General features: G+C 36.2%; 5 protein-coding genes across 7 annotated transcripts; 4 read left to right on the top strand and 1 right to left on the bottom strand.

Annotated features, from left to right (window-relative positions):
- The first annotated feature begins 3,731 nt into the window (after positions 1-3,731).
- On the top strand, positions 3,732-5,803 carry LOC132162609 ((R)-mandelonitrile beta-glucosyltransferase). The gene is made up of 2 exons (XM_059572883.2): positions 3,732-4,423; positions 4,805-5,803. Exons 1-2 carry the CDS (start codon positions 3,886-3,888, stop codon positions 5,734-5,736), a joined length of 1,470 nt encoding a protein of 489 aa, XP_059428866.2. The 5' UTR covers positions 3,732-3,885; the 3' UTR covers positions 5,737-5,803.
- A 2,024-nt stretch (positions 5,804-7,827) lies between these two features.
- Positions 7,828-8,484, top strand: LOC148583463 (uncharacterized). The gene is made up of 2 exons (XM_088511470.1): positions 7,828-7,946; positions 8,060-8,484. The coding sequence occupies exons 1-2, from the start codon at positions 7,828-7,830 to the stop codon at positions 8,445-8,447; spliced, it is 507 nt and encodes a 168-aa protein (XP_088367596.1). The 3' UTR covers positions 8,448-8,484.
- Positions 8,485-9,609: 1,125 nt separating this feature from the next.
- LOC132161900 (peptide transporter family protein) lies at positions 9,610-13,413 on the top strand. Its single transcript, XM_059572119.1, has 5 exons — positions 9,610-10,316; positions 11,280-11,337; positions 11,417-11,534; positions 11,638-11,755; positions 13,121-13,413. Exons 1-5 carry the CDS (start codon positions 9,759-9,761, stop codon positions 13,172-13,174), a joined length of 906 nt encoding a protein of 301 aa, XP_059428102.1. The 5' UTR covers positions 9,610-9,758; the 3' UTR covers positions 13,175-13,413.
- A 774-nt stretch (positions 13,414-14,187) lies between these two features.
- Positions 14,188-16,594, top strand: LOC132191483 (uncharacterized). Of its 3 annotated transcripts, XM_059606519.2 has the most exons (5): positions 14,188-14,366; positions 14,597-14,720; positions 14,791-14,940; positions 15,841-16,322; positions 16,508-16,594. In XM_059606519.2, exons 2-4 carry the CDS (start codon positions 14,706-14,708, stop codon positions 16,300-16,302), a joined length of 627 nt encoding a protein of 208 aa, XP_059462502.2. In that variant the 5' UTR covers positions 14,188-14,366; positions 14,597-14,705; the 3' UTR covers positions 16,303-16,322; positions 16,508-16,594. The 3 variants fall into 3 exon arrangements, with proteins under 3 accessions (XP_059462502.2, XP_059462500.2, XP_059462501.2); XM_059606517.2 differs by lacking the exon at positions 16,508-16,594 and having other exon boundaries at positions 15,841-16,376; XM_059606518.2 differs by lacking the exon at positions 16,508-16,594 and having other exon boundaries at positions 14,592-14,720; positions 15,841-16,376.
- Positions 16,595-17,089: 495 nt separating this feature from the next.
- Positions 17,090-20,717, bottom strand: LOC132191482 (putative E3 ubiquitin-protein ligase XBAT31). Its single transcript, XM_059606516.2, has 8 exons — positions 20,357-20,717; positions 20,175-20,234; positions 20,009-20,080; positions 19,785-19,906; positions 19,543-19,683; positions 19,347-19,454; positions 18,269-18,527; positions 17,090-17,814 (listed from the first exon to the last, which is right to left on the bottom strand). The coding sequence occupies exons 1-8, from the start codon at positions 20,534-20,536 to the stop codon at positions 17,428-17,430; spliced, it is 1,329 nt and encodes a 442-aa protein (XP_059462499.2). The 5' UTR covers positions 20,537-20,717; the 3' UTR covers positions 17,090-17,427.
- Positions 20,718-23,669: the final 2,952 nt, after the last annotated feature.

Below are 23,669 nucleotides of genomic sequence, written 5' to 3'. Positions count from 1 at the left end.
CTCAAGTCTATATAATAGACTCTTGGTAAGCAAAAGATATATTGTGAAATAAGAGAATCACTTCTTCTAAAATCTCACATGGTATCAAAGCAATTTGGTTAACACCTTACAATCTTGGTTTTTCTTTGATTGCTGCACAGTGCCTTGTTGAAACCCTAAGCCAACAACATCCTCTTCTCGCAGCTTCTTTGCAACCTTTATTCATACACTCAAGCTTCACCCCACTATACACAAAACTCATCTACCTCTCTTTCCTCTTCCCACAAAAAATAATATAAAATAATAATAATAATAATAATAAATAAATATATAAATATATAATCTAAGAGCCATATAAATTTTTAATTTCACTATGAATTTGCGGTAATGCAATTTGCAGTGAAATCTGACCGTCCATTCGTGGTTTTGTGGCGAGATTCCACTGCCCCTTGGTATTTGCGGCGAGATCCGACTGTCCCTTGGTAATTTGCAATGAGATCCAATTGCTCCTTGGTATTTGCGGCAGATTCGACAGCCCTTTGGTGTGTTGCAGTGACATCCGACCGCCCATAGTGGTTTACGGCAAGATTCAACCGTTCGTTGCTGTTTTCAGCGAATTTTCAATCGAAATTGAAGCTTTTAACACATTTTCTTGTTCATGTTTTTATTTATAAAAGTCTATATTTATATTGTGAACTTCAAGCTAAAACGCATTGCACTTCAAGCCATTTTAGCTTAAGGGAGAATGTTAAAGGAACAAATTTAGAAAATCTGAATTTATTGTATAGTAAATTTCAGAAGTCAAAAAGGCTGACTATGCATGATTTGGGCCTTGATTCAAAGGATGTGCTTCCAAGTCTATATTATAGACTCTTTATAAGCAAAATATATATTGTAAAATTAGAGAATCACTTCTTCTAAAATCTCATAAACATCTCGTTCGACTTGTGATTTGCTGTATGTGTTACTTTTCGATTTACAACAATGAGATATTCTTCTTGGAGATGAATTAAAGTATACTTTTCCCTTTTGTAAATTTATGTTGGGACTTTGGGTTTTCTCAAAATTTTGCATGTTATTTTTCTGCAATTTCGAAAATATTTGGGTTTTCTTTAACTTTTTATGTTGTGCAACGGATTTGGTTATGAAATTATGGGTTTCAACTTTGGGGCTTGTTGATGTTGCTGAAAGGTAGAAATATATTCTATGGTTCCCATTGGCGCCCATAGTGGGCAGCCAAAACCGTTTCTCAAAGGGAGTATGCCATCTGAAAATGGAGAGCATGAGAGAAAAAGGAAGTAAAAGTGGTAGGTTTTTTTGTATTATTATGGTGGTTGTTTGCAGGCTTTTTGAAAATGGAGGACCAAGAGAACACCAAGAAAGTACCTACCATTCTTAGATAGATATGTATATTTCTCAAATGCTTTAAATGCTTCCATAAAATTGATGCCCATGTAGCTTTGGCCACCCCAAACTGGTCGTCTGGGGTGGCTGAAGCCACCCTCAGGCCAATTAGTGGCCCTTGCGGGTGGTCTGGCCACTCCCAAAGGCCATATCAAACAACAACAAAATAAAATATTATTATGTTATTTTATTATTTTAATTTTTATCTACTTTTAAAATATTTAATAATATTTTATTAATGTTTTAGTAGTGAGACACATGGCATATGGATGACCATAAGATTTCTCCTAAACCATCTAGCCATCAATTTGGGCGGGAGAGGATCCCAATCCATATTTGTCATGGGTGACGTCAAATTTATAAATATGTAACAGCTTTGGGGTTCACAATTTATGACGAACAATTATTTTGAACAGAAGGGACCACCATAGATGGAGAATGATTGAAATCGAATGGATCACGTTCGTGTAAAGTGAAAGGTACACAATATTACCCCTATTTAATTTTATAAAAAATGGTCGGCCTATGAAAAGACTAGTATTTATGTTCTTACAAGCGAGCCCACCTTTTGTCTTTTGTCCTTCAGACATTAACAAATATGCAATCATTTCTTTTTTCGTTTTTTGTAATCTTTCTAAAATCTTCGGCTGAGATAATCTTTGCGGATTTCTTCTATGATTTCGGGAGCACTGATTGGGAGCACGCGTCGTGCGTGGCACGCCCACGCACGACAGTGCAAAATTTTTTTTAAAAAATTTTTTTTTTTCACGCGGCATGCGTGCTCTTTATCTTTGTCCTTATTTCGGGGATAAAGATATTGAGCGTGCTTTAACAGTGAAGCACGCCGGCCGTAATTTTATTTTATTATTTTAATTTTTTTGAAAAAAAAAAAAAAAAAAAAAAAATTTAGCCTGGCGTGCTTCAACAGTGAAGCACGCCAGGCGTGCTTCAACAGTGAAGCACGCCAGGCGTGCTCTGAATCATGACTCTTATTTCGGATACTATTGACTCTATCACATCATATTTTTTTTGAAAAGTTAGGAAAGTTATCAGAAGTATAAATTTCTGCATTCATTATGCGGCACATTGGGCCGCGGCCAAAAAATTTTCTAGATGCATTCCCTGTCACTTTTTTCCTTTTCTTTCAATTCCTATTGCTAGTGAAAAAGACCCTTCAGATCTTTTATTACTTTCCTAATTTGTAGTTTGTTGCTTTCTTATGTACTCACAAAAAAACAAAAATTAATTAATTAATTTAATCAATTATTGCCGTTTATCTACTGTTACAACAAGCATATCCAATTGATTTTTTCGGTGCAAAAAGTTTGGCTGCATTCTATTGTTTCTTGCTTATGACGAGTGCCGGATATTCGAGGAAGCTACACGTCATAGTTAAAATTGTGTAAGATTATCATGTCAGAGTTGGCTTCTTTAATGTTAAAGTGCCTAACTTGGCTTCTTTAATTCTTGCTTTCGTATCTTTTTGCAATTCCAATTCTGATTTGAATTTTGTACTCTTCAGTTCCGTCGAAAAAAAAGAAAAATCAAAAAAGAACGGTGGTTGAATTAACTTTTATTATTATTATTATTAGTAATTATTTTATTCTTTTCACCTATTTATAACCTTTATTTTATACTGAGAACGTGATATTTGTTGAAGAGTAACGTTATATACTCAATTATCATCCTATTCTTATGTAATTGGGATGATGTGAATGCTATCTGCTCTTAATTTTATTTATTTTTTATTTTTTAAATAAAGACTGATCCAATAACTTATAGGTACTGCCACATCAGCCTAGTTGTATAAGAGCGAAATGAGAGTTGAGTATATACCATTACACTTATTTTAAGTGACTGATAAAAAAAAAAAAAAAAAAAGGTAAGTTAAAAAATAAACATCATCTCACCAATGCAAATTTCATAATAATGCTCTAGTCTTCTCACCTATTTATTACACTCATTTTATATTGACTGACGTTGTCTGTCTTAAGTGGCTTCTTTCCTTTTTTTTAAAGTAATTGTTGACATGAGAAGTTATTTACGATACATCAATTAGCCGAAATAGAATTAGTTTAATAAATGAACATGAACTAATGTAATAAGTTTTTTTAGAGTCTTCTTATATATGATGTGGCTTTTTAAATCACCAATAGATCAAAATTTAATAATAATCCTCTCAAATTTAACAATAATTTTAAAACTCACATTACATTTTTAAGGCCCGACCAGAAAGACACCGGGAAGACTAAGTACAGTGAGTAGTGCAAAAAATTCTAATACAAGAGGTAGAAACAAGATATAGTTTCAATTATTTTGTGGACAGAATTTCAAGTCAAAAAGTCCAAATAGATAAATTTCTAGCACCAGCCGCCGGTTCGGTGCATTTGTCGTAAATCTAGAACGTGAATTATAGTCAAGTGGGAAGAAGATATTGTAAGCCAAAATTGACATGATCATCAAATAGCTCTATTTATAGATTGCCTCATTTTTCAAGATACCATGAATCTGAAGATCAGCACAGAAAGAGAGGAAATGGAAGGAGCAGATCAAAAGCCTCATGCAGTTTGTGTTGCACTCCCTTCCCAAAGCCACATAAAGGCCATGCTCAAATTTTCAAAGCTTCTCCACCGCAAAGGCTTTCACATAACCTTTGTGAACACTGAATTCAACCACCAACGTTTTCTGAGATCGAGAGGCTCCAACTCCTTGGATGGTCTCCCTGACTTCCAATTCGTCACCATTCCCGACAGCCTCCCTTCGTCGGATCCCAACGCCACTCAAGACGTGGTTGCCCTTTGCGATTCCATTATGAAGAACTTCTTGGCTCCTTTTTCCGACTTGCTCCGGAAACTCCACAACACTGAAAACAATCCTCCGGTGACTTGTATTGTCTCCGATGGTTTCATGGCATTTACTATTACCGCTGCTCATGAACTTGGAATCCCTATTGCAATGCTCTTCACTATCTCTGCTTGCACCTTAATGGCTCTTATGCATTTTTCTCATCTCAGGGACAAAGGCTTCACGCCACTAAAAGGTATAACAAAAAGGGAAATACCCTACCGAAATCTTCAAATTCCTTTTCTTTTTTTCTTTTTTTTTAGTCTCTTGTTGTTTCAATATAAAATGTTTTCTATAAAACATTTTTCTTATTTTCCAGTATTTAGTACAATAAAAATTGTGATCAACAAAAATATTGTTCGTTGACCACAAAAACTTTATTTAATTTTCGTAAAATGATTTTCCTTTTATAAAAGCGTAAACTATTTTTCGAGTTTGATTCACATTCTCGCACATGCACTATCTCTCGCAATTCTCTCATTTTTCTTTCCTAAAATTACTTTTCATTAAAAAAAATTTTACGTCCAGAGCCTTAATTACATTTTGTTGAACTAAAAAACATTATTTGTTTTTGCAGATGAGAGCTATCTAACAAATGGATATCTAGACACAGTTATAGATTGGATTCCAGGTATGAGAGACATCCAACTGAGGGATCTCCCGAGCTTTATTCAAACCACAGATCCAAATGATGTTATGTTCAAATTTGTTGTTGAAGCAGTAGAGAGAGCTGCCAAAGCTTCAGCAATCGTTATTCAGACATTTGACGCGTTAGAGCATGAAGTTTTGGATGCTCTCTACCCCATGTTTCCTCGGTTATATGCCATTGGTCCTCTCCAACTTCTGCTCAATAACTCACACAATGACCCTTTGAAATCAATTGGGTATAGTTTATGGGTAGAAGAAACTGAGTGTCTTCATTGGCTCAACTCAAGGGCATCCAACTCAGTATTATATGTGAATTTTGGCAGCATAACCGTCATGACACCACAACAGCTTATTGAGTTCGGTTGGGGACTTGCAAATAGCAAGCACCCTTTCTTGTGGGTAATTAGACCAGATTTAGTAGTAGGTGAATTGGGCATTTTGCCACCAGAGTTCAATGAAAAAACAAAAGAAAGAGGTCTAATAGCCAGTTGGTGCCCTCAAGAAGAAGTGCTGAACCACCCCTCAATTGGAGGATTCTTAACTCATTGCGGGTGGCATTCAACAGTCGAAAGTATGACCGCAGGAGTGCCAATGCTTTGTTGGCCATTCTTTGCAGATCAGCAAACAAACTCCAAGTATACTTGCAATGAATGGGACATTGGCATGGAGATTGATAATCGTGCCAATAGAGATGAAGTGGAGAAGATTGTGAGAGAGTTGATGGAGGGAGACAAGGGTAAGAAAATGAGAAAAAAGGTCATGGAGTGGAAGAAATTGGCCGAGGAGGCCACTGGTCCACTTGGATCTTCATCCATCAACCTAAACAATTTGGTGAATGAAGTGCTTTTACCAAAAGCCTAGATGTTTTACAATAATATAAAGTGTAGTGATATATTAAATTTATATATATGTTGTTATTTTTGTTCAATTTGTTTGTTTTAATAAACTGCAAGTCGTTGGACCAATATAAATGTTGTTTTGGTTTTAAAAGGATTATTTGTTTTACTAAAACTTAATTGAAAGAAAAGAAACCACGCTGAATTTTAGATGTCAAGATTATTACTAATATTATCACAATTATAAAAATGGAGTGCGCACATAAAATATATTTATTAAAGGGATCGTAAAAGTAAATTGTATCCTACTAACATATATAAAACTAAAGAACTGTCCAATTAACAAATGGTAAATTTCTTAAGGGAAAATGTTTGGGCTGGCCTAGAGCGATCGAGCGCAAGAAAGTAAGTGTATGTGCATTGAACTGGATGGCGCAACAAATTGATGGACGGTGCAGATTTGTGAAATGCATCTGCATTTTTGTGCTTAGCCCAAGGAGTGAAGGTGATCATGTAATGCAGTAGATTGAACGATGATCGTAAGTTTTAAATAACCTATGTACGTACTTTGCCTGTTAATTAGTACATACATTGTAGGCCTGAAATATATAAATAAATAGGGTAAAGTCCAAATACACTCCTCAAACTATCATCCAATTGATAATGTTCTTCCCAAACTTTCAATTGTGACAATGTCCCCCTAAAACTACTAAAACTTAGCAATGTCCATTCTAATGACGAAACTATCCTTAGTAAAATAAAAACAAAAATATTAAAACTTCTAGAAAAAACCTAAAACTAAAAAAGCAAATATAAAATCTGGCCAAATTTAAAAATAAATAAATAATTCCTTTTTATAAGAAAAATAAAAAATAAAAAGTAAAAGTTTTGACTATATTAAAAGTGTAACATCCCAACCTTAAATTATACTAAATAAAAGGGATCAATGCCATTAATATGATAACTATATTTATTAAAAGGGGACAAATATATTTAAATCTCCTAACTAAAAGTCTAAAAGTCATTTTCAATTTAGCTCTTAGATGTGACATTTTCATACGTCAAATTATCAATTTGTGTCAAATAGGACACTTTATTAGGGTTGAATAAGCCTTGAAAGTGACGTTTTTGGCCGGACATTTCCTAAAATAACCACACTTTGACTATTGAAAAATTTTCCCTTAGAAGAACTTACCACTAAAAAAAAAGAAAGAAAAGTAGGGGTAGAGGAACCACTCCTTATTGTGCAGAGCCACCCCTTTTTGCATTTGAGGGGTGGCCTAGCCAGCAGTGGGGTGGGATTTTTTTTTTTTTTTTTAATAAATATTTTAACTGATTTTTTATATTAGTTTTTCTAATTTTATTAATTTAATTTTTTTTTTTTTTTTAAAATGGGTATTTTAGAAACTTTGTAGTAAAGAAAGATAATGTGCAAGGCACATGACTACTTTTCCATCCAACATAATGATTAGGAGTAATTTTTTTTTACACAAATTGGTAGTTTGATGTATCAAACTGTCACACTTGTTAGATTGTGGGGTTAAGTTGAAAATGATTGTTAATTCAAAAGGCTAAAGTATATTTTCCCATTTTTTTAAACATTTTAAGCACCTATTTAGCCGTATATGTCCATTGGACATAGTTTACATTTTAACTATCAATTAAATGTTTTAGGAGGATTTTTTTTTAAAAGGAAAATGTTTTTGCCCAACTAATTTTAAGGTTACCAAAATTTGATTGTAAGAATTTTATTGGCATTTCGATTGATCTAGGGAGTAAAAAAAAAAAAAAAAATTATGGGAAAATTTAATTTTGGCGCATTGACCTAGTAACTTATAATATATTTACCCAAAAAAAAAAAAAAAAAAAAACTAGATAATCTTTGGATATAAAATAAGTTGTCTTAAGGTTAATTACTAATCATTCTAAAAGTAATGAAAGATCAAAAGTAATAAATAAATTTTTTTCAATATAAAGAAAATAATGTTATATATCACGTTTATATTCTATAATTATTTTACAATATTGAGATGAGAATCCTAACAAACTATATGATCGGTCATTATATATATATATATATATAGTAGAAATTGTTGTTTGAAGGCGGGAAAACACAATGCACAGAAGCAGAGCAGAAGGCTCAAGTCCTCTCGCGACCGTCGAAGACATACGGAGACGCCTTCTTCGTCCTCCCTCTCTCCACTCTACTCCTCCAACCTCATCCATCTCATCTCCGTACACACACACTCACTCTCTCTCTCTCTCTCTCTCTCACTCTATCACGAGCAATTCTACTGATTTTTTTTGGAATTTAATTTCTTCTTGTTTAATTCGACTATGTATGCCAGAGATGGCGTTCCAAGCAGCAATTCCTCACAATTTAAGGTGAGTTTCACGGAGTTCAAGACAATGAAGAAGGAGAAGAAGAAGCTCGAGGATTACCTGGATCCTGTTCTTCTCTCCGCGGTCTCTTCCAAGATCGGCCGCGCGAAGAAGGTTCGTCCGGAGGCGAAGCCGAAGAAAGTGGCCAAGGATTTCGAGTGGCCCGTCGATGAATTGAAGGTGTTCATGGCAGATTCGAAGAGCGAGAACCGGGGCAATTGGAGGAGCGACGAAGTTGTGGATCTCAAGGACGATTTGGATCTGATTGGCGACTCTGGAGAAGGTGAAGAATCTTGCACTCCGTTTCGGCGTTTCGAGCGAACCGCGTTATGTCGTTTCAAGGGACGCGGTTAAGCATATTGTTGGATTGCATCAGAAACGTCTCTGTACATCTCTGTGAAAACGTTTTTTTTTTTTTTTTGGCCTTTTTCATAAATACTGATATTTGCATTTACAGAGGGAAATGGAACAAACGCGACCTGATATTCATTTCTTTCTTTTGATTTTCTTTTTGCATTTTATGTGTATATAGACAAGAGTAATCCTAGAAATTACTCGGAGTGGCTGACTGACATCTACAAGGAGGAGTATAGAATTTGACCACAACAACAATCAGTTATAAATTGTAATTAATTTATATAAACTAGTTTAATAAAGTAATATGTATTCTAAAAGCACATGAGAAGCATATATTTGTAACATTTTCAAGAAAAAAGTTTATTTTCCTGAAAAATGATTTCATGAAAAATATTTTCTGGCGTTTGGCCAGAAAATCACAATTTTAAATTGCGAAAAAGTCTCGACTAAGTCCTGGCGCTGACCAAGCTGAGTCCCAACTAGATCCAAGTGGAGTCACAACCAAGTCTCGGCAATCCTGACAATGGCCGGTGAAGTATTGACGTAGTCCAGGCAATGTCCTAGTTTGATATATTGATTTGAGAATGAGATGCTTAAATTTGGAAAATAGTTTACAATTTTTAAAAATTAAAGAGGTTTTTTTAATCAAACCAAAAATATTTTTCGTTAACTTTTATTTTTCATTGCACCAAATACTTAAAAATATTGGGAACAGTTTCTAGAAATTATTTTACGTTCAGAGTAGGAGTATCAACCCGGTCCCGATTCCTGGTTTTTGGCCAAAACTGGGGACTGGAACCGGGGTACCCCGGCTTGGTACCTGGTTATAACCGGGTACCAAAAACCGTAACCGAAATCTGGGTCCTTGGTTTTTGGCTTTTTGCAACCGAAACCTGAACCTGCTCCCTGATTTCCCGGTTTTTCAGTTTCGGTTCCGATTCCCCGGTAATTTTTGACACCCCTAATCCATAGGCTAATTTTTGTCCATTTCTATCCGCTGAGACCACCCCTAAGGCCCTAATGAAACGGAGGTCACTAGTTAGAATCATCCTCCCCTCTTGTGGGGACATGTTAAAAAAAAAAAAAAAAAGTAATACCTTAAAGGCTTAAACCGACTTAATCAAAATCTTCGACGCCGTTTCAGTGCCTCCCACAATTTGAATTTGAAAAGCGGTCTCGCGCGCCGTGCCCATTTCCTTCTTTCTCAGACCCAAAGAGATGAACCAAATCTTCTCACCTCCATAATTTCTCAGGTAAAACCCTAATTTGTTTTCCTAATCTCCAAAGTTAAATGCCTTAATTCCACAAATGGCCTCCCCAATTCCCTACACCGTCGCCGACGACAAGGACCTCGATGACGCCGCTTTGTGGGCCGTAATCGACTCCGCCGCAGCATCTCACTCCTCCTCCAAGTCCCGCAAACCGCTCGCGATCAAATTCCCTAATTTCCAACCCCTATCCTCTAGCCCCTCGCCGCCAACAAAGCTCCCTAGAAACCATAGGACCCCCACCTCCGCCGACGCCGATTCTAGGGTTTCGGCCGAGAGCGAGGTGGTGCACGAACCCTGGATTTATCGCCCGCCGCGCAAGATCGCCAGGACTTGCGCTTCGGAAGTGAGCAAGAGCAGCAGCCCTCTCGTCCTGCTCAGGAATGTGCAGCACACGCCTACCACGCCGGTGTATTCGTCTCCGGAATCGCATTTGTCGCCGGAGATTGGGAGGTTCGACGTGAAGGAGATTAGCGCTCGTTCGGAGGGCTCCTCCGGGAGCTATGGGTGGAGAGAGGAGGAGAATGTGAGGCATAGCTTGTCTGGAAGATTTCCATCGGTTTCGCTGTTCAAAGAGTATCAGAATGCTGCTATGGCGGTAATTACTTTGATGTGTTTTGTGTTTTGTGTTTTGCTTTGATTAGATTTTCAAATTTGTATTATTTGCATATGAGCTAATGGAATATATGCGAATAATTTTGTATCATGTTGATGTTACTTAGAAGTGCGGTATATAACATATACAAAATATCAAGTTCAACAATGATGGATTTGGTGCTCTGCCATTGTTCGTTTTGCCCATTTCCAACCTATATGAATGGAAGATATGGCGTAATGTATAGATATAAAACTGAAGAGACAATTTGGCAGTACTGTAATAGAATCCATTGCGGTTTGCTGACTGGCAGATATGGTATGAGTATGTCACTCATAGTAATTGATATAATATTTAAGGCCAGCGTTATTTTGATGAGAGACGACTACATTCCTATGGTAGAATCTGTCCATAATTGGTGCTCACAAGACTTCTTGTTGTACATCATGCTTCTTTTGATATTGGAGGAAGTTTCTTTAGCATCTTCCTCTGTCCTATTTCTGCTCAGGCATTTTGGTGAATTTGAGCTTTGTTGTGTGTTTACCTTAAGAAGCAACCATACTTGAGTTTTCCTGCACAGAAGTATATTACATACTGTATTTCCAGTCGTTTTTGTCAAATGTGACCCTATCATCTTCTTTGATTGGGTGGCTAGCAAGTTTTTGAATTTGAATGTACTTGTGTTTTTTTTTTTTTTTTTTTTTGGTACTTTACACTCTTACCTGCGTAACTTGCCATTTTTTCTGCTTGTTCAGATGGGTTCTGAAGCATAATGTTTGGAATTCTGAGTTTCTAGTAGTCGTTTGTTCAGAATGAACTAAATGTATCTGCATAATAGACATAACATGGTGACAGTTGTGACATGGTTGCTTAATGGATGGGTGCACGTACCACATAAAACATTCCGATGGAATCCCTGCACATTGTTCTAATCAAGTGCTGTCTTTTATGTCATTCAATGGACAGATTTTGGAGAAAACTGATTACATAACGATTTCTGGAAACCCTTTCATAAAAAAATCAGGTAAAAGTCATGGGTATCTTCTCTCTTGCTGTTTCAACATGGAGCAGTAGATGTAACATGGGGCATCTGTATTAAGCAGGCTGGAGGAAGATATCATTTTACTTCAATCTCTCTTTTGAAATCAAAGACAAGACCATTGAGTTTGATGAGAACCGTAATGTTCAGCGTGCTGAATTTGTAGTTCGAGCATACATGCAGTATGTTTTCTAGCTTTCCAGGACGAAGTCATATCATTTTTAGTATATCTGATATATTTTTTGCTCTGATTACTGTTTTGCACTTCTCTTCTTTTCTTATCAGAGGTGGTAGATTCGCAGATGCATGGGGCTCATGTGAGCGGCGTGAGAAGAGGTTTTTAAAACCAAATCATGATATACCCAGTACAGCAGAGACCAGAGCCAAAAATAAAGCCTGCCAGGTATATCTTTCCCTCTTCCTGTTGGCTTGTGCCTAAATGTGCTTTTGATTCAACAACTAGTTGTATGTTTCACTATGGCTGGTTTCTTCGAATGACATTACAATACACAGTAGCTTAAACGATCAAGTGGAGCTTAGCCTAATGTTGTAATCGCACGCTCAATCAATTAGGCAAAGGTTGGCCAGCTTAGCTCATTTAGAGCCTTACCATATTGTTAAATTGCAGCTTTAATAATAAATTTTTTTCCTTTCTGTGGATCCTAATAGGTGCCCCAGATAAGATAGAAAAAGTTGTATGGATTAAATGACTTGCATTGTACCTGAATTGAGGCTTAAACAATATTGACCTTATTGCCTTAGTCACATCTTTTTGATAGGCAGATGCAACTAATGCATCAAATGGGATCAAAACCGTGACCCCATCCATCACACCCCTTGTTTATGAAAGGAAGGAGATTCAAAAACCATTGGTTGGTTGCAGATTCTACGAGATGTAGTTCCAAAGACAGAAGTAGTAATTTTGTTGTCAAGTGTAAATGTTATATACCTCTACTGAAGAAGATAATATTGGAGCTTTTGTTATGAAGATTACTGAAGACTTTGATATAACGTTAGGATAGAGGGATAGATTTCTAGACATACGATGACAATTTGAGATGACTAGCTTGGAAGTGCTACAACAATGTTTCGGGCTTCAACGCTGACCTGTTAATGACTCAAATACTTCATTATTTGAATCAGTAATATCAGGATGGGCTGTCTTGCCTCATTAACTGATTCCTGGTGCTTTAACCCCAAGGGGTAGCAAACTTGAAAGCAGAAGTTCATAGTTCAAAATGGGTCACTAAGGAAAAAAAAGGAAAAAAGGAAAAAAAAAAAAAAAAAAAAAAAAACCTAATGAACTTTTCTTCTCCTTAGCGAACCAATAAGCAGGAAATGGTGCGTGATCCATTATCCTAATTGCATTGTTTCATTTCCACTCCTATTCTTAGGCTGATGTTAGTTTTCTTTTGCTTTGGAAGCCATGATTTGTATTATTTGATATTTCATGCACTAGTGCTTTCTGAAAAAGCTATTTGCGACATGAAGATTAATCTTTGGTACAAGTGACATTCGTTTTTTCAATAGCACACCAAAGAGTGGTACACTCTATGCACATGAAACTACCTCAATGATTTGTTTTCTCTTCTTTAAGATCTCTATAACTTCCTTCTTCCCCAAGGAAGTTGGTTGATAATGGGGTAATGGTAATGGATATATGTCAGCACTTAATTTTGGTAAATTAAAGTAACATCAAGAAGCAGATTTCGTATTGATATTGCCTACTTTTCTGCTGAAATTTTCAATACATGTTTCAAATTCGCAGGACCTGCTTGGAATTGGAGAATATCGACCTGGTGCAAGCCAAGTCCAGAGTTGAAAAGGATCAATTTTGTACACAGTAATTTCTGATTCACTAAATTCTTGATGTATGACAAAAAAAAAGGATTTTATTGAGAATTGTAAAAATGAGGCAAAGCAAAAGTTGTATCTGTATATGCCTGCTGAGTGAGAACCCTACCTAATTGCTTCTTATGATATTGGTGCCATTCAAACTAAAGAGACAAAATATCATTTTCTTTCTTATAGTAGGGAAAAAGGACAGTAGTTATATGTCACCAATCCCCCACCCACCCTTTCCCATAGATGTTACACCTTCCTACTCTTGGTGATACACCGACAATCATGGATTGGCAGTGCTATTGGATCTACTGGGCCAATGGAGCCCGGAGGATAATTGTTTTAAGGTCCCCATTTGTTCCTGTATCAAATGTTTTGTTTTCGAAAATTTCTGTAGTTGAAAATATTTTTTAGAAAAATAATTTAATTTTTTTTTTCTTTAGTTGAAAAATTAGCAAATGTTTCTAATATTTTTCATATAATTTGAAGAGCTAAGAGAAAGAATAAAAAGACGGTAAAGAGGAGGTGGGGAGAGATTGAGATCTAATGTAATTAGATATCCAAATTAGTTGAAATTTGTAAGAGGGCTCTTGTGACCTGAGACTTTAGGTGGTGGAGTTTGGGCTGAATTACGAGATACTAAGCGAAGTTTGTGTCAGACCCAAAGATTAAAAAAAAAAAAAAAAAAAAAAAGAAGAAAAAAGAAGAGAGCTTGTGGACCAAAAAGTAAAAGGTGCCCTGGAAAGACACAATGAAGCAGTTGATTCCACCAAAGCACAACGGTTTCCTTTTGAATTTTTCAGTGTGGCATCTTCTTCTCTCGTTATTAAAATATAACACAACCCATCTCTGCTCTAACTAGCTTCAATATCCTGAATTTCTCTAACCTTTTTTTTTTTTTTTTTTTTTCTATTAAAAAAAAAATCCTGTTTTTAAAGGGGGGGTCTATTATCTATACGTCTAAACAAAAGCAGAATCGCCTGACAGTGAACCCGGGGGGCGTAATGGTCATTTAGTGACTGGAGTTGCTGCCTCCCACTGCCCCTCTCTGCAGTGTGTGTGTGTGTGATGCTCCCCCTTTTATCACACTCTGGTACAAAATTATTCTCACTTCCTCCTCACCTTCCGCTTGCTATTCTGTCTGCCGAGCCAAAGATGCATTCAAAGAAACGGTAAGACGTCACTCTCTCTCTTTCTCTTTCTCTTTCTCAATGAACGTTTTGCTTGACTCTTTGCGCTCAAAGGCAATGTGGTTGGACTGCTTGAGATTAAACTACTTAACTTTCTTGTGCATCCTCTTTACTCATCAACACTGTTCTTTGCAATACCAGAAAATTACTTCTTTTTTCTTTAATGTTCTCTTCCTTTTCCTTGGTTTGCTGTCTACTTTGGGTCAGAATAGTGGATAATGGTGGAAATGACACTTCATTCTTTCTCTGAGGTCACCTCACCGGACTTCTCATAGTACATCAATCAGTCCCATTTTTCCGAATCCTTGGGGCAAGAGAATCATGGCCGCACCACAGGTACTGTTGATTCTTTTTCTTTTTTTCCCTAAGCATTTTGGAGATTTTTTAGGATATGTTTGGAATGCAGGAAGAAGGGTGGCCTTTGGGCTTGAGGCCACTGAATGCGAGAGTTGGGTTTGTGAGAAATCGTGATTTGTCTGGATCAGTCTCCTTCAGCACTTTGCTCACCGGTTCTTCCAGCTCCTCCACCATTTCTTCTTCAGATCTTGATACTGCGGTCAGTATATCTTTCTTTCTTAAGGAATACATCTATCCCTCTAAAACAAAAGACAAAAAAAGAAAAGAAGAAAGCAATGGAACATTGAGAAGGAAACAAAACACCCTTATCTCCTTCCTTTATACTTGTCTACTTGCTTCTATGATGACACTCTGCACACGCTCTGCTGACAAACAGTTTTTGACAGGAATCATAAAAAGAACGAGAGATAATGCTACCCACGGGACACTCCCCCTCTCTTGTTATGTATAGGTCTATATAATTATTAAACTGTCACGACCTACAAGTATGGACTAGAATGAACATACACCTCTGATTCAGACCCATTTTCCCTTTTTGGTGATTAAGAATCACATCACTATATGTTCTTAAAATATGTCTTGCCAAATGCGATTTCGAAAATGTTTAAAAGGCTATTGGTTTCTTCACCAAATACCAATTGGTTTTCAGATAAGATAGTCAAAAGTTCGAATGTATAAAAGGCTATTGATTTCTTCACTAGATAGCAATTAGTTTCCAGATAAGATAGTTCAAAGTTCGATTCAACAAGTTACCAAGATGACAGAAAACTGTTTCTGTGCAAAGTTCTACATCTATGTTTAATGTTTGATGTTTCCCACCTGCTTTGGCATGTGTGGATGTGTGTTCAGTTAATTAATCTCATGTTCATGCTTATTTAAAGTTTTTTTTTTTCTAAGCTATGCTTATTTAAAGTTGAAATCACTTTAACTCTTTCCACATGGTTGTCTATGATGGCGTTTGCCCCTGTATGTATGCTTCAACGTGTTCTTTTAGATGTGGAGCTGTTTTCTTTGTATAAAATATAATGCTACTATGGTGTTTTCATTTCATGCTCTGTGTTTCCTCCTTGAACTCTTCTTCAATGGGATTGGTTTTCAGTCAACTGGGTCATTCTTCCACGACAAAAGCATCACGCTCGGCAGCCTCATTGGGGTTTCTAGCATTTTAGAGCTTTCACGAAGATCAGCAAGGGGGAGAACAGCAGAAACCTCAAGAGACAGAAAGGGCTACAAGCACAAGCCTTGGTTGTTCTCACTGTGCTCAAAGCTGACGACTGATGCTGTGAACGGGAGCAATACTCCGTCTCTCCGTCACTTTCTTGAAGCAGAGAGGAGAACTGCGAGCATGTACAGAAGGAATCAGAGCCCGGCCACCATTTATGGACCGACTGATTTCTCACCCACCCTGCCCGCTCCGGACACGAACTCGCTTTTTGTCGGTGGCCAAGTTGCTCCACTGGGTGAGAGTGCTGGAAGAAAATCCAACAACCAATTATTAGATGCTAATGAGTATGGGGTTCCATTGCTCTTCTCATGCTTGCGTGGATCCCTCATTAAATGATGCTTTCATTCTTTTTATGAGTAATGCTAATGATGTCTAACTTGATGATATGACAGTGAAATTCAATTTTTCGATCAGTATTTGTAAAATTAAAATAAAAAATTAAGAACCGATTTCCAACGTCACGCCATTTTATTTATATAACCGTCGTATAGTAAACTACTAAATAGTATTACTTTTCTTTTTATGTCTTTCTTTTGGGTAGGAGTTTCTTGGGAAGCAGGCAAGATTCAGAATGCATTTGTTTCAAGGAGGGTTTTGTGTACCTGTACTCAGGGGATGAGTATCAAGGCATGTGGCATATAGTCTTTTGAGCTACAAGTATAATTTTTAGGATTAGAAATCACTTTCTTCATAAGATTGTGTCTTTCAAAATATTCCTCTTTTTTTTCTTTTTCTTTTTTCTTTTTGCCCTTCTCATTTCTACTGTATTGGATGTAGCTGGGTTTTAGTTCACTGTACAAGGTTGCTGCTACCATCTTAGCAGATTTATGAGCAAATTATGCATCACACTAACTATGATTTTTTTTTGCAAGAAACTAAATAATTAAATTAAAAAGTCGGAGTTTTGCTTAATCATTTTACCAATTATAGACTGCTCATATCAATTTGTAAAAAATAAAAGTAAAAGCACTCGTCCTCGGCAGGACGGAGGCAATTATGCAAAATTTACACAAGTACCATTGTACTTTGGGCTCCAATGCTTGGAGTTGTAGGTATTAGTCTTTTGTTATAAGCATGGCCCGAGTTGTGTGTATTTTAACTTGTCCATGATGGTTGCGCAATCAAAGAAAATTGACCATATTATAAAGGAAACGAATAGATTTAAGTACTTAGGACAATTAAGGACAATTAAGCCCTCATAAACATCGATGCTTCTCAATAAATAGAGAAGCAGAAAAAAACCAACATTAAAGGCTATATGTCGAATGAAGCTCGCCTCTGTAGAATGGAATTCATCAACCGAAATTTTGAGTCTTTTTTCTCAGATGCTCTTAGCATATTAGGACATATCTATTAAAAATGAGGTTTTAAATTCATACCCATTTGGGTCTCAGTTCCGAAGCGAATCCGGGGTCCGACATTTGCATCACTCTGTCTGAAACCAAATCCAGGACTGCTATTTCAAGGCTTATCAACCACCGCATCACATTCAGCAGCAACCTTTCCCGGACTGCGACCACCCAATCTTGCGAATGAGCCCATGGCAGACAAACTCTTGAAACTGCTGCTGCCTTCACTGAAATTCGACTTCCTTGATCTCCTAGGCTTCGAGAGACTATGTTCAAGTTCTAAATCATCTCTAGTCTCCATCTCGGCAACTACTAGATGATTAATGCTGCTTCGGCAAAACGGGCAAACTGGGGCAGTAGGACAAGCAGTTGTAGGGTTGGGCTTCTTGTGGCAGCATAGGGCAAGGGTGCAATGGGCACACATTTGATGACCACATGATCTGATCTCAATAGTGCATACCTGGTCAAAGCATATGCAGCATAGATCCACATCGCTGGCCTGTTTGAGAAGATTTCACAAGCAAATAAGAAACTGCATGTATGACTTGATAAAATATTACTCCATTATTCACTCCCTGAAGGTTTCTTCCTCTGACTTAGTACAGATAACATTTTTATTAAGCAATAAGAAGAGTTAAAGCTATGCTGACAAAATTTGCTTCTCGTACATTCTGGATGCACTGCTTCATCAAGGCCATCCAAACAGTGGAAACAGTTTCTTAACACAGTTTCCACCAATCGATAAAACATGCATAAATGGAAAGTAATGCTGACTGAAAATTTTTGTAGCATTTGAATGCCATACTTGCACTCTGAATTTTAGGCATTTGAATGCCTAAATTCTATCTAGAGTTTTAGGCTTTCATCAAATACAGTTTTCAAGTTCTAAAAATACATAGAATTTAAGTTAAAATTATCAATCTACAGCAAAAATAGAAAATGAAGGACATTACCTCAGATGCATTGTCGTCATCCCCAACATCAAAATCGGAAGGAGCTGGAAGTGAGTACACAGTCTCCTTCAATATGGCCTTCTCTCTCTCCATGTTCGCTTCCTTCAATGCCCTCTCTAGCAGTGATTTTGCCTCTGGATTAAGCTCACTGATGAATTTCAAAGGCGATGGCCAGACAAGAGGCTCAGCTGATGAAGGATTCAGCAAGGCTGCACATTCTCGATGCTTGTGCTTAAGAGCAACCGTGTATGGAAATCTCCTGCAAAGACAATTCCTTTTACAAGTTTCAACAACACCTTCAAAAACTCATAATTAGGGTGGTAATCATTAGACAAAGCAAACTCTGACAATTTAATGACAAAGGACAGTTAAGTGGGAACAAAGTCAAAGCAGGCTCCATATAATACACATGGCAAAAGAACTTTTGAAATGTTGTTACAATTTATTTTATATGCATAACGCAAGGTCCGTGAGGTTCAAGTTGCTCGTCTATCTGTAAGTAATCAAATTCAAATACCACCGTTCTCCTCATTAAAAAGATAACTCCTATATTCTTCCAAGGCTTCATACATACAAAACAAGAACTATCTTTTAGATTATACCCATTACATCAAGTTTTGGACCAAAATATTCTTCACTTCTACAACTACAGTTATTCAAATAATATTTTGTACATTTCTCTTATAGATCAAAGAAGGTAATGGAAGTCTCATTTGTATCATATTTTATGTCAATTGACAGTTGACACAAACAGTTCATTGGAGAAAGCAAGTAATCTGAGCCTCAGAGAAACAAACAGGGCAAATTGCTAGAATAACTTCTTGCATATACTTCTCCATAATACAAAAGTGCAACCTTGGGAGAGGGATTCCCTGGAGTTACATTCCCGTATTGAGCTCTTCTAAAATATCTTTTTGACCAAAACATGTGTAGGGAATAAGGAGATGAAAAATAAGTTCCCGAAAAGGGAAGCAAAAACTCAACTATAGTCATTACTTTTGGTAGCAAAATTTATAGTCAATTGGAAAATCAAATAAACAAATAAACTGGGCTGATCATAGCTGTTAATGAATCTTACCCAGATGAATCTACTTGAAGCCTATCCGCTCCCCAGGCAAGCAATTCACGGACACATTCCAAAGAACCGCCACGAGCAGCTAAATGAAGCGGTGTACTCCCTAGGTAGCTGCAGATCATGGTACCTTCATCAATCTGAATGGCAAATGATCACTATTTAGCTACAATATCGAGAAGACCTTAATTTAAACCATTACCCATATCCACCAGTTGAAGCACAAACAAGAGCCCCACTGTCTAAAAGGATATGCACGCACTCTGGCCGTCGTTGACGAGCAGCTAAATGCAGTGGGGTTGCACCCCCTCCATCTCTTATGTTCACAAATCTTGCAAATCCCCTACAAATGCCACCCGATGCAAATTATTCAGCAATGATGTGAATCAAATAGACGCAGAGAGACAAAGAGACAGAGACAGAGGCAGAGAGGGAGAGACTAACCAAGAATCTGCAACAGGGGTGGAATGGGCAGCAGAAAGAATAGCTTGCAGGCAATCTGAATGACCATAGTAAGCAGCATAATGCAAGCAGGTTCTTCCGTTGAGAGAATCAAACATCAATATCTAATAAATCATAGACATAACCCATGATCACTACCTCTTTTAATAGTTTGAGTAAGAAATTTACCAAGAAAATTTTCATCACTCATAACAAAAGTAACGCACATTTGCCCCTGCTTGAATAAGCTTTTGCACGCAAGAGATCTTCCCATGCATTACCGCCAACATTAACGGGGTCTAAATCAACCACAAAGAAAAGAATGTTCAATCAAAAGCATGCAAAACAAAGATTCATGGTCTGAGACAAACACTGAGACCCCAAACGTTGTACCTGTTTATGGCGATTCAAGATATCTGGATTAACTGACCTGTCCAAAAGCACAGAAAGAACCTATATATATGCGATCAGACCCAGCACCAAACACAAAACCCAGATAATTTATAAACCCATCAGAATTCTCCCAATAAAACCCATACCCCCCATCAAAATCAATCAAGAAACCACAAACGCACCTCGATCCAACCATTTGCAGCCGCCACATGAAGGGCAGACAACCTCCCATATCCACTGGTCTCTTCCAAGACACTTGGGTCTGCCTCTACCATAGCCTCAAGCAGCTCAACTTCACCATTCTGAACAGCACTGAACAGGCCACTCCCTTCACGTGCTCCGCAGCTCAGGCCCTGACCCATTCCCTCTCCAATCTCTTACCTCCGCTTAGCGCATGGAGAAGGTACCCCAGAACTTCCACAGGCGCCACCTCCGATGGTGGTGGTGGCGCTGGCAGAGTGATCACTGAATTATGCGGAAGGCAATTAAGTATTGGGAGTGGGCTGCCTGGGAGTTTGAACCTGCCCTCTTAGATATCGGGCAGCTTGACCATGTGTGTACGTACGACTGTTTAAATCAGATTTCGGGCAATTTGTCAGATATTTTTCGGGAAAATTTTAAGATTCTTTATTTTATCATCCGCGGAGACTGACTGACTGACAGACTGCTTTGTCCAAATTAGAAATCCTTTGCCACATTTTTCAACGCGTTTTTTTTTTTTTTTAAATACATCACCCCCGTTGATTTTCTCCATTCTTCTTCATAGCCGCCGGATCAAAGTCTTCACGATATCCTTTTCTTTTTCTTTTTCTTTTTTTTTTTTTTTTATAAAAAAAGTTGTATTTTAAATTGTGCTAATATATATATATTTTTAATTCAATTCATTAATTTTTTAAAACATGTATTTTAGAATATATATGTAAAAAAATTCATCTTTTTAAGGACAAACTTGCATATTTTGTTCATCATAATAAAAATATTTACACTCATTTCACATTAATTGCGATATATTTTAAGTGAAAATTATTTAAAACACGTTATATTAACTGACGTGAAATGAGTAGCTTTACTCATCATATTAATATGAGTTGAGTTTCATCTAATATAGTTAAAAGAAAAAATTATTATTATTATTATTATTGAATTTGTTGGTGTCAAAGGAAAATTAGAGTATAATGTCAAACTAAGTTGGGTCAAACAACTCTAACCAAACTGCATGAAATTAAATTATTAGGTATTCTATAAGCTTAAACTGATAGGAAGAGGTAAATTTAATCACTTAATCAATACTTTAACACTCCCTCTCACGTGTGAGTTCAAACTCCCTTTTAATAAGTAAGGTCTAACACGTGACATATTTAATTTAAATATGAGGTAAATTGACAGAGTCAATATTTGATCTTAGAACTTTTGGCTCTGATACCAAGTTAAATTACCAGTTATCACATAAGTTTAAACTGATAGGAAGAAGTAAATTTAATCACTTAATCATTACTTTATCACATGGGTCCCATTTGAGATAGTTTTTCCTCCCGCAAGAATTGAAATTATAAAATAGAGAAATTGGGATATGAAGAAGGAGATGGAAAAGGAAATAGGCAAATGGATGTGAAAAATAAAATAAAAAAAAATAAAAAGAGGAGAGATTATAGTAAATAATATTTAGCATATTTGTGGGTGATTGATAAATAGGACAAAGGCTTTATAGATCAAGCTTTTCTCTTACCCATTTTGTGAGTAAAGACAACAATGTTCTATTCCTCTTTAGACTTGTGGTTTCATTCAAAATTATCACAACTTTTGTTGTTTTGTTCTTTTTTCTATTTCATTCTTTGGTCAATTAATTACAGCTCTAAAGTAAAGGCAAAATAGGGAAATAATGAATCCAAAATTAAAGTTCAAAGAAAAGGGTCGCATCAGGTAGGCATGCTAACTTCCTTTTTTTATTGGCATTTCTTTTCTGTCTTATGTGGTTGAGCCACGCTTAACCATTTGAACCATTCTAGTCTAAAGCAAGCAAATCTATTTTTTATTATTATTAAAAAAAATTACAGTTTACTCCTTTAAAGTTGATAGTGTTTTTCAATTTAAATACTAAAATTTTAATTTTTGCACTTCACTCCTACAAGGTTCCAAATTTTTTTAATTCGACCAATATTATTCCGAAATTCTCATATTACCCATAATTTTTATTTTTTATTTTTATTTTTATTTATAAAAAAAAAATTTGATGGTGCAAAAATGGCCAGATGGTCGTAGTCACCCCGAATTTTTTTAAAATTTTTTTTATAAAAAATAAAAAATAAAAAATTATGGACAATATGGGAAGTTATAGATACAATTGGTCAAATTGCAAAAATTTAAAACTTTTGGGTGGTGGATTGTAAAAATTGAAACTTTGGTGTTCAAATTGAAAAATACTGTCAACTTTAAAGGGGTAAACTGTAATTTTCCCTTATTATTAATATTCATCACAAATAAGATGGTAGGTAGGTTCATTTGGAAAACAAATTTAAAGGGTGTGATTTTTTTGTAAGTTCGTGTTTTAAATTGTTTGTTAATAAAAAATAGACAAAAAGTGTTGGCAAACGAAGCAATGATTCTAGAGAGGTGAAAAACAATTTGGTGAGTCTTATATGACAACTTTGCATTTGCCTTCCAATTTCATTTTATAAAAATGAATAGTATTTTGGTTTTGGGTAAGCAATATAATATGGGTGATAATGAGTGAGGAGTGTGCATTGTCATCCTTAATGGAAGGTGATTAGGAGGATTTTGTGTTGGAATGAGGAAGAAGATTCAACCATCCAACAAATACTTGAACCTTAAACCAATGAGAGGTGACTTGTCTCCTACGTTGTATTCCAATGAGTTTTTTCTTCACATGCATGTGTGTCCCAAATAATCCAAATCACAAAGTAGGTGTCTCATGTCTGCCCTATAAACAACATACATCACTACAATTACCAATGAGAAGACCATTATTCAATAAGATGTATTCTTGCTTCACCTCAAATTTCTACATATAATTGTGTTTGGGAAAATCAAAATTTTATATATATATAATATGTTCCGTGAATAATTTTTGCAAACACATAACGTAACGTGAATATAATTTAGATTCTGCGAGAACCTAAACCTTTTAATTTTCTGATTCATTCTTTATTGATTGAACGTCCTTAAATAAGGCTACAATGGAAAGATAAAGATACAAATAAAACTGCTAATTAATGAATAATAATTGAAACTAGCTAAGTCTCCTTAAGCAATTAAACTACTATTACTCTAAGATATTTATTAAACTACCCTATTCTAGAATAAAGTAGAGACTATAACTTCAAATACTTCTAGAGTTTCATAAGATACGTGCTTGCAAGTAGTTTCTTAGTTGTAGAATTCTACTCTCATAATAGCATGACATGACATACACATACCATATTATCATGGCATGACAAGAACGTTGAATGTTGTTTGAAAAACTTTCATGGAAGGGTG

This window comes from Corylus avellana, chromosome 10 (genome assembly GCF_965113065.1).
Source record: "Corylus avellana chromosome 10, dhCorAvel1.hap1.2, whole genome shotgun sequence".
Classification (NCBI taxonomy): domain Eukaryota; kingdom Viridiplantae; phylum Streptophyta; class Magnoliopsida; order Fagales; family Betulaceae; genus Corylus; species Corylus avellana.
The sequence above is the reverse complement of the archived record's forward strand: the minus strand, read 5'-3'. Positions and strand labels throughout refer to the sequence as shown.